General features: G+C 32.0%; 4 protein-coding genes and 1 pseudogene across 5 annotated transcripts in view; 3 read left to right on the top strand and 2 right to left on the bottom strand.

Annotated features, from left to right (window-relative positions):
- Positions 1-920, top strand: part of LOC102608706 (uncharacterized) — a 79,244-nt gene extending 78,324 nt beyond the window's left edge. Inside the window, exons 8-9 of the mRNA XM_052432386.1 lie at positions 507-556; positions 769-920. Coding sequence (XP_052288346.1) covers positions 507-556; positions 769-905 — 187 coding nt within the window. The 3' untranslated portion in view covers positions 906-920. The remainder of the gene's footprint in view (positions 1-506; positions 557-768) is intronic.
- The window catches only part of LOC102628264 (prohibitin-1, mitochondrial-like), a 31,804-nt gene extending 19,519 nt beyond the window's left edge, over positions 1-12,285 (bottom strand). Inside the window, exon 1 of the transcript XR_008051122.1 lies at positions 12,142-12,285. The gene's annotated coding sequence lies outside the window, so the exon portion shown is untranslated. The remainder of the gene's footprint in view (positions 1-12,141) is intronic.
- LOC127899173 (uncharacterized) lies at positions 2,294-12,293 on the top strand (annotated as a pseudogene).
- LOC102610680 (uncharacterized) lies at positions 4,208-7,263 on the top strand. 2 transcript variants are annotated; one of them, XM_052432387.1, is made up of 7 exons: positions 4,208-5,275; positions 5,373-5,528; positions 5,650-5,729; positions 6,204-6,359; positions 6,460-6,539; positions 6,659-6,708; positions 6,962-7,263. In XM_052432387.1, exons 4-7 carry the CDS (start codon positions 6,216-6,218, stop codon positions 7,120-7,122), a joined length of 435 nt encoding a protein of 144 aa, XP_052288347.1. In that variant the 5' UTR covers positions 4,208-5,275; positions 5,373-5,528; positions 5,650-5,729; positions 6,204-6,215; the 3' UTR covers positions 7,123-7,263. The 2 variants fall into 2 exon arrangements, with proteins under 2 accessions (XP_052288347.1, XP_052288348.1); XM_052432388.1 differs by having other exon boundaries at positions 4,208-5,528.
- On the bottom strand, positions 7,582-8,231 carry LOC102617678 (prohibitin-1, mitochondrial-like). Its single transcript, XM_006475830.4, has 2 exons — positions 8,088-8,231; positions 7,582-7,957 (listed from the first exon to the last, which is right to left on the bottom strand). The coding sequence occupies exons 1-2, from the start codon at positions 8,121-8,123 to the stop codon at positions 7,769-7,771; spliced, it is 225 nt and encodes a 74-aa protein (XP_006475893.2). The 5' UTR covers positions 8,124-8,231; the 3' UTR covers positions 7,582-7,768.
- Positions 12,294-13,599: the final 1,306 nt, after the last annotated feature.

The following is a 13,599-nucleotide window of genomic DNA, read 5'->3' as shown; positions in this document are numbered from 1 at the left end:
CCCTCAGCCTCATTGGGTCACTACTTATTATGGAGGCTATGTAAGTTATTATTAAAAAAAAAAAAATAGTGCATGTGATCAAATCCAAAATAAGAGAGTTCTTGATTGTTATCATTTCACCAAAACAGGGGGTGTCTTTTTATTTTGAACAGTTGAAGGCAATTTGGAGACTAATTAATGACTTCTTGTTTTCAAATTATTTATCATCTAATTATGGAACATGTATGTGATAGGTAACAATATGTTATAATCCTATTTCAAAAAATATGTTATAATCCTATTTCAAAAATTATTGCAGGATATAAAACTGATTCTTCAAAGATTTGCTAGCAATATTATTTTCTCCAATGGACTCAGAGATCCTTACAGCAGTGGCGGGTAACCAATTTTAATTAAACAATAATTAGTTAATAAAGAAATTAAATTTCTTCCTGCAATTATATGTAAAAATTAGTTATGAATTATGACTCCCGCTCTTGATACTATCTATATTTTTAACTTTTTAGGGTATTGGAGAACATATCAGACAGTGTCGTTGCCATTCCTACCATCAATGGTAAGTGATTTATAACTCAATCAACATTCATATTTATGCAGGAAATGGTAATTAAGTTTTTAAAAATTATTTTCAAATTTACACAATTTAAGTAGAATAGACTAAAGGCTACAAAAAAATAAAAATGTTTCACTAGTTACAGGCGTATGCCCTTAAAATACTGGGGCGAGTGAATTGTTACTGAAAGAAAATTAATATTAATTATTTTGCAGGCTCTCATTGCTTGGATATTCTTGCAGCCAACCAAAGCAGTGATCCCGACTGGTTGGTCACGCAACGTGAGACTGAAATAGACATCATTGAAGGATGGACATCTAAGTACTATGCTGATCTAAAAGCAATCAAATAATTGAAACTATTGTCAAAGGAAATAATTAATGACCCCCGCAGTCTCTATCATTTGAGAAATAATAATCATCTGTTACCATGTATGTATGGGTCCGCTTATTATACAGTGGTTGTACAATTAATTTCCCGCACAATTTTTCATGTATCCAATTAATTAAATTAATTGGGACAAATAGACGGCCACAACAATAGGCCGATTATTAGTTGCCAACTCGTCCATGGGCTACATGAATCCTCTCCTAATCTGAGCACTCCTGATCTTTTACAGATTTTATGCCACATGTGTTTTAGTGTTAGTGAATGATTAAGATTTAACAATTTTTATTTTTAATTTATTAACCACTAATCATATTAATAGAATTTACTCAGATGAAAATCAGATCAGGAGAGGATTTTGATCCTACATCGAAGATCCATTTAAATTTAGGATGATGATATTGGAACCCATATAAATACTCTTCCAAACCACTTTTTTGAAAAATTCTTTTTTGAGTGGTGCTATTGGTACGCCTCTAATTTCCTATTAAAACCCTTACATATAGTATTCTATTAGACCCTACTTACGTATTCATAAGTTTACCGTTATATAAAATTACATAAGAGAACAAGTTGATTCTTGTTAAACCCCTTCATCGTTTCAAACTCCCTTATTTGACAATTGAAAATCTGCAAGTTTATAGGCTCCCCAATTATTATAGAACCTCTTTATGATTCCAAAACTTTCTTATTTATCTGAAAATAGAATATCAAAAATAAACAATTGGGAAAAAAATAAAGAAATTCTTTCATTTTGCTGGTTATCAGTCGGCGTTGATTTGGGAGAAATAGATAGCGGCAGCAACAAATGCTTAAAATCCAGCAACATTCTTACTTTAGTTTCTTAATTTCATTTTATTGTTATGGCGAGTAACGAAGCTTTACTTTTATTTCCAAGCTTACTATAAAAGGGGGTAAAAAAAAAAGAAAATCAAGAGTATACCAAGTTGCAAATTTCAATTTGTTCATCAGGAGTTGACAAGGGAGCGAGCTCAAATTGCAAGAGAAAAAATGAGATATGAAGAGAGAGAAGAGCTGAAAACTTTTTTGAGATTTATTCATTAAGAAATTAAGGCCATTTTGAGGTTAAAATGGGTGTCATAAGAATTTTATAATTTTTAAATAATTTAATGGGGTAGAAAACAAACAAGGATTTCAAGAGATATTTGGAGATGTGCCAGTAGTACAACTTTATTTTTTAAAACTAAAATACTCTTTTTTTTTTAAACAAAATACTCAATAACATGATATTATGAAAGTTGTAAATGCTGGATGGTGTAAAAGCAAAAAGACATTACGCGATAGTAATACTAAAGACTAGCGTCCAAAAATGTCAATGCTCACTTGGTAAATAACGCTGCCATCAAGAATGAAGAATATATACATGATATCGAATCAATGGCATTAAAATCGAGTCAGCTAAACCTTCAATATTGCTCAAAATAGCACGTCAATTCTTATTTCAATTTCTTTCGTTATTACTTTTGTTCACAACCACATGTATATCTGCAACATATCCCAGCAGCTCCACAAGGTTTGATACTTTGAGGAGACCTATGACAAGCAAGTCCAGCTTACACCTCCCTCCAGAATTTGTGACATATTATTACACACAGACCTTGGATCATTTTAATTACAAGCCTGAGAGTTATGCTACCTTTCAGCAAAAATACATCATGAACTTCAAGTACTGGGGAGGAGCAAGTACTAGCTCGCCCATCATTGTCTACATCGGCGAGGAGGCTCCGCTGACCTTCGGCGTCCGCGGCAAGGGGTTCATTGTTGATCTTGCTTCGCGTTTTAAACCATGCTGTTGTATATTGAGGTAAGTATATGCAAGTTTTCATAGCTTATTAGCTTGGACTTTGGTTCGTAAAGGGTCATGATGAGGAAACTACAAACATGGGGAGGCTAGAGTTAACTATCTGTAATTTAAAGGGACCAAAAGAAAAATAGTTTAAAATAAATATGTTAAATTTCAGTTAGGGTGTATTTGATACACTATATTGTATTGCATTGGTTGTATTGTATTATATTATATTTAGCGGTAATGCAATACGACTGTATTACATATAATAACATTTTATTTAATATTATATATATTATTTATTTATTATTTTAATTAAAGATATAAACAACGCTAATATGAACGGTGACGTATTGCACAAACCCAACTCCCATTAGGTTTGTTTAAAGCGGAACTATTCACATTATGGTGTATTTTAATGTGAATAAGAAAATTTATCAAATATGGGATTGCATTGCATTAGCTAGTCCCATATAATATGGCGTGACAAACACACCCTTAGGGTCTTAGTTTTCTCTGAACTTTTTCCTGGCCTGGAGGTCGCATTCCCCAGGTCACCACATAGGTAAGCCCCTGAATAGTGGTGATGTTACAAAATTAATTGAAACGAATAATAAAATTCGGAAATATAATAGAAAACTAAATGTTCTGTAACATTGGAGCCGAAGTATATTAGACGTGGCTTAGTTTAATAGTTAATACAAACTATACATCAGAGTCATCAAAATGTGTCTCCGCTTAATAACAAATCAAATCTGTGTACTTTTCTGGATTTTGAAGCCTTGAAAAAACCCAAAATAAAAATAGCTTTGTCCTGGAGACTTGAATTGGTGGCAAAATGGATAATGATTAAATAACTTGGTACCGTATACAGCATCGTTACTATGGAGACTCAATGCCCTTTGGATCATTTGATGAAGCATTCCGAGATGCAAATACTCTTGGATTTCTAAGCTCAACACAAGCTTTGGCAGATTGTGCACAGTTGATCACAGATGTTAAAAGGAACCTGTCAGCTGAAAATTGTCCCGTTATTGCTATAGGAGGATCTTATGGTGGAAGTAAGTAACACACAATACAAAGATATTGCCAGTATGATTAAATTGCTTAAAATTTTCATATCGGTCATATCATTATCATTATTATTATTATTATTATTATTTCTTTTTTGGGCGTAAATTCCAGTGCTTGCGTCATGGTTACGGCTGAAATACCCTCATATTGCTACCGGAGCCTTGGCATCATCGGCACCAATCCTTTACTTTGATGACCTCACACCACAAAACGGATACCATGTTGTTGTCACCAACGATTTCAGAGTAAGAAATTAAAACAACTTAACCAAATTTTGCAACAAAACCAACAAGTCAATGCTGTAATTTTTAGATTTCGGAATGCATCTCATCGAATTTCGGTTTTCAATTGGTGACAAATATTTTGAATCTTTAAGAGTAGTTTTTTTTTTTTATGAAACTCATACTTGTTTGGTTGATGCAGGATGTTAGTGAGAGTTGTTACAACACAATAAAACAGTCATGGTCCGAAATTTACAGAGTTGCAGGCCAAACAAATGGTCTTACAACCCTTAGCAATATTTTTCAAACCTGCAGGTAATGAATGAAATAAGAGCCAATCCCATTCTCATCATTTTTTAAGCACAGGACCATAAATAACACTTGTTAATTATTTTGGCTTGCCTGTTTGTTCAAGTCCTTTGAACTCATCAAAAGAGCTCAAGGACCATTTAGGAATGATGTACGTGATTTCTGCTCAGAATGATAATCCACCGTATAATCCAGTCAGTAAGGTCTGCGGTGCGATTGATGGAGCACCGAAAGGAACTGATATTCTTGGCAAAGTTGCAGCAGGCCTCAACGCAAGTTTACTCAGGGGAGGTCCTTGTTGTGCGCGGAATGCGGAATCAAGCGCACCAAAAATTACTGAAAAATAAAGGACACAAGAATTTACGTGGTTCGGTAATTAAACCTACATCCACGGAGGTAAGAAAGAATAATTGTTTATTTAACAATTAATAGAATACAATATTTGAGTAACGAATCTCACTTCCCAGAAACCCAAATATACCCAGTACTCTCACACTCTGCAGGAAAGATGAATTCCCCAGACACACTTCTCTCACTTCTCTCAAAAGCTTAGAAACTTATAAGCTTAACAATTTTGGGATGATTTAGAATGGAAGAAGTGCCATCTATTTATAGGGAAAATAATGGCACTATTGCACCAACCCTTTTACTATTCCACCTAACCTAAGCAAATAGTCAATGGTGTCCATTTGGCAAATTTGACAAATTTGCCAACTTTCTATTTTTTCTTCAAATGTTTGGTAGCTCTTTGAAAAATTGCCACATGCTTGACAAATTCTCCAAATTTGAATTCAACATTTCGGCTAACCTTGACAAATTGTTAGCAAAATGCAAGTGGCTTTCTTATTTTTCAACAGTCCTGAAGTACAATGTAATCATATAATCGATTTTACACCAAAAAATACGAGTGGATGGACATGGCAGGTACTCCGAAAATGAATCTTATTACAATCATTAATGTTATTATTTTACTTGTAGTACATATTCCAAGCATGTACTTACTTATTCTTGTATGTTTCAGACATGCACTGAGATGGTAATGCCAATTGGACATGGTGAGAATGATACAATGTTCCAAGGATCGCCTTTTGATTTGAACAATTACACCAAGTCCTGCCAAGCTCTTTTCGGTGTAACCCCAAAACCACATTGGATCACAACAGAATTTGGTGGCCATGTATGCATGCATCTCTTACACTTCCCATAAAATACTGACAAAGCCTTGGAAATCGATCAATAGATAGAACATTTCGATTAACAAGCTAATTACATTTTAATGTTTTTTGCTTGATCTTCAGGATATCAAATCCGTTCTCGGAAATTTTTCAAGCAACATAATTTTTTCCAATGGACTGCGAGACCCGTACAGTGTCGGAGGGTAAAGAACCAAAAATTTCAGCTCTATTGTTTCATAAATCTTTCTTTCACTAACCACTCAGAATTTAAATTCTAGAAAAGTACGGAGTTAAAAAAGCTATTTCAGTTGGAAAATGCTAAATGTCAAGAAGGTGGCGTAGAGAGAAATATGAGAGAAAGATGTGTTCCAATTAATTTTTTTAATTTTTAAAATTATTAAAGACTGAGAGGTAGTGGGAGAGAAACGACAGGATGAAACAAAGTATTAAAATATATATATATATATATATATATATATATATATATATATATATATCCGCAACCCAAATGATAAAATCAATTTGGAAGAAAGACCAAAGTATTTCTGCCGAAATTTTTTTATGATATTACTTGAAAAATACTCATTAGCTTTAAATATAATGTAGACCTAAATTAATTAATTAATTAAGCTTTATTTATGTGAGACCTCTTAATATAAATGTGTGTACATAAACAGTCATGCTCCGAAATGGTGGTACCTATGTCCATAGACGAAAAAACAATGTTGCGGCCGGTTAATCTTTTCAATTTAACTGAAGTTATCGACCAGTGCCAGCAAGAGTATGGCGTCCCTCCTCGACCTAACTGGATCACAACTTATTATGGAGGGCATGTAAGGGATTTTTTTTTTTAACTTAAAAATTTCATCTTGCTTTTAAATTATTCAGCTTATAATTAATTTCGGATTGTTGCATTTTTGTGAAAAATTGCAGGATATAAAACTGACTCTACAAAGATTTACTGGCAACATTATTTTCTCCAATGGACTCAGAGATCCTTACAGTGCCGGCGGGTAATCAAAGAAATAAATAAATAAATAGCTCACATAATATGAAACTTTTTTCAATGTTATATGTATCTATGTGTGTGTGTATATGTATTGTCTCTGACAGGTGCAATCTCATACTGTAGGGTGTTGAAGAACATATCCGATAATATTATCGCGCTTCCTACTGTCAACGGTAAGTTCTTAACGGGTAATACTATACTTTTGAGATATATAGTTCATATCTTATTTGTCATATCACCAATCATTATCTATTATTTGTTAAGCAATGATGATTGATTTTGTTATTTATCGTTGAAGTGAAGTGCTTATAATTTAATATCTATAAGAGATGCCACATCACCACATATACATATAGTTTGTATCCAATATTGAAACACGCTACTGAAATTAGAATGTAATTAACTCCTGATCATTTATTTTTGCAGGTTCTCACTGCTTGGATATTGTTAAATCAAACAAAACCAGTGATCCAGATTGGTTGGTTCAGCAGCGTAAGACTGAAGTGGAGATAATTGAAGGATGGATAGCAAAGTACTACGCTGATCTTAAAGCTATCAACAAATGGATCCCATTCAAGCTACAGTGAAGTGGGATTGGAGTTCATGGCTGAGAATATGTACGGTTTGTAAATTGTAAATCACGCATGACGGACCATCGGATCCCGGTTATCATTTGCACAATTATCCTTAATTTTCTGACCAATGCAATGAACCGATCCCTTTGTTTTGTTTTTGTTTTTCAATCTAAGTTAGAACCGTCCTGTAAAACTCCAGTAGCATTAGGTGAAAATGTTATATAGATATATAGACAACACTTGAAAATCATACATAAAAACGTATATAATTAATTTCTGATAAAACAATATAATTTATCAATCACCAAAGTAATTTCATCTCCAACACCATCCATGAAATCACAAATACACCATCCAACTCAATTTATACGAAGACCTTTTACGATTGTTTGTGACTATATCGTTATTCTTATGTTACACATAGCACAATGTTCAAGGATAAACCCCACAACCACAATTTAACATTGCGAATAAAAGTATAAAACAAAAATGAAGATTATAAAATTTATTTTAATTTAGAATTCAATGAAACTATTACTTTATTAAAATTCAACAAAAAGAAAAACTAAATACTTAAATATCTGTAAATATTTTCTCAAAATTCCAATTAGAACAAGTTTAGGCTCATGTAATATCCAACCTCCATGACTGGCTGTTCTCACTGGCTGTTATCCAACTTCATTTCCTGATGGTTCAGCAACAGTTCATCTGCATTCAAGTAAACCTTGTTGGACGGCTTCGAGATAGTCTGAGCAATTTCTCTAGCTGCTTCAATCTTCCTCAGTGTAATAAATGCTGGGTTTTTGGCAATGGCTTGACCAATCAGCTGAGCACTGGTGGCTTCTCCCTGGTAACCAGACAGAAGAAAGTGTCATCAGCCATGGAGAGAATATATGCATAAACATACATAAATATGAGGAAGAAAATTTGGGAAAACAAAGACAAAGCCCAATCAGAATCAAACCCATGAACATTACCGATAAAAGATATTCCTCTGTCATAAACAATATCATTTCTTGGCTTTTGAGAAGTTTGATGTGCTATTGTGTTACCTCATAATCAAATTGACAGATGTTGAAAAAGATGCATGGTGGTTTGTGCAGGAAGCAAGTGAAACATGCTACGAAACCATAATGAAGTCATGGGCAGAGATAGAAAAGGTTGCTTCTAAGCCTGATGGTCTCTCAATCCTCAGCAAGAAATTCAGAACTTGCAGGTAATAGACCAAAGTTCTTACTGTTTTTTTATGTATATCCTTTTGGTTTCTCATAATCATTAATATACATGTAGGGCAACGTTTCTCCTATAGTATATTTATGTGTCCTTTGCATTGTTTTTGAAAATTAATTTGTCAAATATTTCTCATTGGTTTTCTGATCCTGATGAATTTCGGAAAAGGAAAAAAAAAAAGACATGCTATGTTAACATGCTCTGTGGTGGCATTGATGGGGCAGCTTTAGGCACTGACAATGATATTCTTAGCAACATATTTGCTGGGGTACGTTGTTGCTTCAAAAGGAAATAAGACATGCTATGTTAAGCCACCAATCAATGAATCTGAAACCACAGTGGGATATAGGTGGCAGGTAATTTACATTCCAAAACATCACAATATTCTTACATTCTTTTAATTTAGGAGAAAATGACAAAAATGAATTCTCTGTTTCTTTATTTTTTTTTAATTATGTTTTTGTACATTTTGGGTCTTCCCTAATCAAAAGAATTAAATTAATGTAATTAAATAATATTTTAATTGTTTACCTTGAGGAACCTTGAAATTGTCTATTTCATTGCCGCTCATGTCCAACTCCTCTAAGTTGCTCAAGGAATCAAATTCTGCAAACATGCCAAGACTTAAGACTTAAGACTTAAAATAGAGTTAATAAATCAATATAAACAAATGATAAATTTTAGGAAAATTATCATTCGTATACCCTATATTTGCTTTATTATCAAAAATACTACAACACTTTAAGGGTGTATCAATCGTCCACCCTAAGTTGATGAAATGTATCAACCGACCACCAAACTGTTAATTGCCGTTTGAAAGTTAACGGAATTACAGTAAATTGACGATTTTACCCTTGAAAATTATCACTTGTATCCCCTTAAACTCTCTTTTTATCACTTGTATACCCTTAAATGATCACTTGTATCATATGAAAAGACCAGATTACCCTTATGATGTTATCATATTTAAACGGCAACTAACGGTTTGGTGGTTGGCTAATACATTTTGTCAACTTAGGGTGGACGATTGATACACCCTCAAAGTGTTGTAGTATTTTTGATAATAGAGTAAACTAAGGGTATACAAATGATAATTTCCCTAAATTTTATCATTTTTAACTGGACAAAATTGTAAATTAGTCATGGGGTATTTGCTTCACAGTTAGAGTAATTTTTTTTTAATCTTAAAGTCAAGACATACAAAAGTACAAGATGAAATTATGAGAAACATTGAAAATTGTATTTATGAATTGCTTAAAACTATTTTTCTAATATTACTCATAAAAAAAAATTGAATTCAAAGCCTTGAATCTTATTTTAGCATGTTAATGGAAGAGTTGGGAGAAGCGATGACGTTTTAATTACGTACCTTTAACATTAATACTTCCTTCCAATCCATTGTAAGATAAATCTAATGATGTTAATGATGAAAGACGGGCAACAAATGACAAGATGCTATTATTGAACAAGTTATAACTTAAATCAAGTATCGTCAAGTTGCTCAATCTTGATAACGTCTCTAGCGCTGCAAGTAAAGTCAAAACAGAGATCACAAATAATGTTTGGTGTAATTTCAAAATTAATCACTTAAAAAAATATGTCAAAATTGTAAACTGAACGAAGATGCATATAATTGTTCTGTCTTGATATTCCACTTAAATTAGGAGGGAGAAAGTAAATTAATTAAATTAAATGAAACACCTTCATTCTCAACACTACCGGCTATATTGTTCTAACGTAAATCAACCCTGCACCCAGCCCCATCCCATTGACAACGGTCAGTCGTGACAAAAATTATAAGGAGAATTGAAGAAATGTTTTAAGTCTCGAAAGACCAAATCTCTCATGCACCAAACATCCCTCACGCCACCTCCCTTCTAATATTATTAATACTAACAAAACTAACATTATCACCATTTTGGATTTTGAACCACCCATTTTATATATATTTTTAATTAACAAAATGCACACTCTGTGTCTCTCTGCCTCTGCAACCAACAAGATGGCTCTATGTTATTTATAACAAACACATCTAACAATTTGTACACCCAGGCCCCAGCTAGTTTTCAGTTGACTTATTTGGTGGTCTTTAGTCTTCTCCTAGTCTTTCATGCCCTTAACTTTCTTCCTTTCTTTCCATATTTCTCATTTTGCTTTAATTTTCCACAATTCTACCTTGGATTGTAATTATTAATTCCTCACATATTAATTGAGTGAACGCTTGCCCACCTCACTTCAACAACAACAACAACAACAACAACAATAATAATAATAATAAATAAATAAATAAATTCATACATTGACAAATGACAACACAACCTCCAAAACAATGATGATTATGGTTCATTTTTGTCATTATTAAATTATGGTTATAACAAGCATTAGTGATAACTTCAAGAACAAGAACAGGTATACTTGAAGGTCAAACAAGATTTAAATATGATCACACACCCTTTGGACCGATGAAGAAAATAAAGTCATTATATATCCATTTGCATGTGTGATAGAAACTTAACCACGTACCAAATTTTGATCGTAACATATGACAACATTATAATGAGTGGTGTGTTTTTTAATTTTAATTAGAGATGTAGCGAGATGGTGATGCCCATAGGCATTGACAATACTAAAATGTTCCCACCTGATCCTTTTAATCTAAGCAACTACATCGACGACTGCAAGAATTGTATGTGTTTCTCCTCGGCCTCACTGGGTCACTACTTATTATGGAGGCTATGTAAGGGTCTTATGAACCGTTTTTAAAATTTACTTGTAAATTAAGTATATATTTCTGATTTCGGGACATTTACAAGGCATTTCCAATCATAAATGCAGGATATTAAATTGATTCTCCAAAGATTTGCTAGCAACATTATTTTCTCCAACGGGCTCAGAGATCCTTATAGCAGTGGCGGGTAATTAACGTATAAGTTTTTTTATTTTAAATAGTGTTATATACTCATATGTTTGTATGTATGTATTTTTTTTTTATTTGTTTGTGCCATTTTCCCTTTTAAAGTGAGGATGCCCTCACTAAAGGATAATCATTTAGGGTAAAAGTTCATTCCTATCATTAAACTATTGACATCCATGCCATTACTTTTTGTTGCTTTTAACTTGTTTTTACAATATTACCCTCTTACAATATTATTTCTTTTTATTTAGACATTAATGAAAAAAATTAAATTATCAATTTAACGTGAAAATAAAATAAAAACAAAAGAATATATATTAGTTTTTGTGAAAGATCCAAAAAAAGTTAATATTGTAAAAAAATTAAATTACCGATTTTTTGGGCATTAATAAGAAATTAAAATATTAACTCCTAAGCAAAGTGTTCTATATATATATATTCTTTTTTTTCTATTTTATTTTTAGATTAAATTAGCAATTTAAATTTTTTTATTAATGTAAAAAAACACTATTGTAAGAGTATAATATTATAAAAGCAAGCCAAAAGAAATAAAAAGTAAGGCATGTGTGTCAATAATTTAACTGCAGCGATCTTTTGAGGTATTTTAAAAAAATATAAGGACTAAACAGTCGGTAACCTCAAAATATAGGGACTAAATGAGCTTACCATAATTATAAGTGTATATGTATAAATTATGGCTAATAATAAAGCATGTTATATATATCGTAGGGAATTGGAGGATGCATTAGAAAGCGTAGTTGCCATTCATACGGCAAATGGAAGGTGATGCATATTTGAAATGATATTTACATATATATTCAAAATTATGTACATAAATATCGATTTGTTACTGATACAAAGTTATTGTATAATTTGCAGGTTCTCACTGCCAGGATATTCTTAGAGCAAACCAAGACAGTGATCCAGATTGGTTGGTCATGCAGCGCAAGGCTGAAGTAGAGATCATTGAAGGATGGATATCTAAGTACTATGCTGATCTTAAAGCAGTCCAATAACAGAAACTGTACTCAAAACAAAAGGAAAGACTGAAAGGAAATAATATATAAACGATTTAAGTTCATTGTTAATTTGAAAATTTATGCAATGATCAACATATATGTCTTAAGAGAAGAATAATTTGAACTATGGAAGTAACGAGATATACATATTTTAGGCAATTCTTTACATCATACGGACCAATTGAACAATTAAATAGTAGTTCAAACCCAAAGGACCAAAGTGTAATATACTTACCCTTATCTAGTTCAATCGATCTTCACATTATTATATAGATCTTTTAATAAAATCTTTGCATTACTACGTCCAATATTGGTCTATAGATTCCTTGAAAAATACATCAGAAGCTAAAATCTAGAAGGCCAGCCGGCCACCGAGGAATGACTAATGAGGATTGTGGGGCATCAATGTATAAACTCATTAATTTGCTTCTGTAATTTAGCTTGTAATTCTAGACATTTCTGTAACTTATTGGCTTCTCATATTTCTCTCTTTTGAGTTGGTATTCTTGGATCAAATTATAAAAAAGCAGAAAGAAAAGTCAAATATTGTGATTTCTTCTACGAAGTGTACAGTTACTAACTTCCAAAGTACCGGTCTTTATGAATGTGATTTGCCCATACGACTTAGAAAAAGCTTGACTTAGAAAAAATAAAAAAAAAGCTTGACTTTGAAAAATTATTTTTTAGTTTAACACGACTTCTCATTAAAAAAACACAAATAATGTGTAATGTACTAGTGAAGAATACAAATGTTAAATAAGTTGATTTAAAATAGAGTTGGACTATTGGCACTCCTCCGAAATTCTTTTAAATCTCCCTTTTCAGTTATACTAAACTTAATGTCAAAATTACCCTTATTTCTAAATAAACACATTTAATTTGTGAATCTTTTAATATTTTTTTCTTGCTCCCCACAAATAATTTTTATCGGTGATAAACTTCTTGATAAAAATCAATGAATCAAATAAATTATCTCTAAGATTATGATGTACAAAGTTAGATAATTTTATCAGAATGTGTTTTATTTATTATCAATAGACTGTCTTATTAATTGAAGAAAAATTTATAGAGAATTTGAGAAAACAAAATTACTTGTGTGAATGTGATAGCTGAGAAAATACAAAAGTTTTTCTTTCTTTTTCTTTTTTTTAAAGAGAGAAAATATAAAAGTTTGAAGTGAGATAGAATAGATGTGAGATGTATTAGAGTATTTTTCCTAAAATTTATTTATAATAGAAGAGGGGTTTTAAAAGAATTATGGAGAAGTGCCAATAGTCCAACTCTTTAAAATATTGTGCACAACTCTTCATAATCTTTTATCACGCG

Source organism: Citrus sinensis, chromosome 8, assembly GCF_022201045.2.
Source record: "Citrus sinensis cultivar Valencia sweet orange chromosome 8, DVS_A1.0, whole genome shotgun sequence".
NCBI lineage: Eukaryota > Viridiplantae > Streptophyta > Magnoliopsida > Sapindales > Rutaceae > Citrus > Citrus sinensis.
The sequence above is the reverse complement of the archived record's forward strand: the minus strand, read 5'-3'. Positions and strand labels throughout refer to the sequence as shown.

What these genes read in the sequence shown, in the direction of transcription:
- LOC102610680 (XM_052432387.1), top strand. Translation starts at nt 6,216, where the DNA reads ATGGTGGTACCTATGTCCATAGACGAAAAAACAATGTTGCGGCCGGTT. An exon ending in CAACTTATTATGGAGGGCAT is followed by an intron (nt 6,360 to 6,459) that starts GTAAGGGATTTT and finishes GAAAAATTGCAG; the next exon opens with GATATAAAACTGACTCTACA. An exon ending in CGCGCTTCCTACTGTCAACG is followed by an intron (nt 6,709 to 6,961) that starts GTAAGTTCTTAA and finishes TTATTTTTGCAG; the next exon opens with GTTCTCACTGCTTGGATATT.
- LOC102617678 (XM_006475830.4), bottom strand. Translation starts at nt 8,123, where the DNA reads ATGATATTGTTTATGACAGAGGAATATCTTTTATCG. An exon ending in CAGAGGAATATCTTTTATCG is followed by an intron (nt 7,958 to 8,087) that starts GTAATGTTCATG and finishes TCTGGTTACCAG; the next exon opens with GGAGAAGCCACCAGTGCTCA.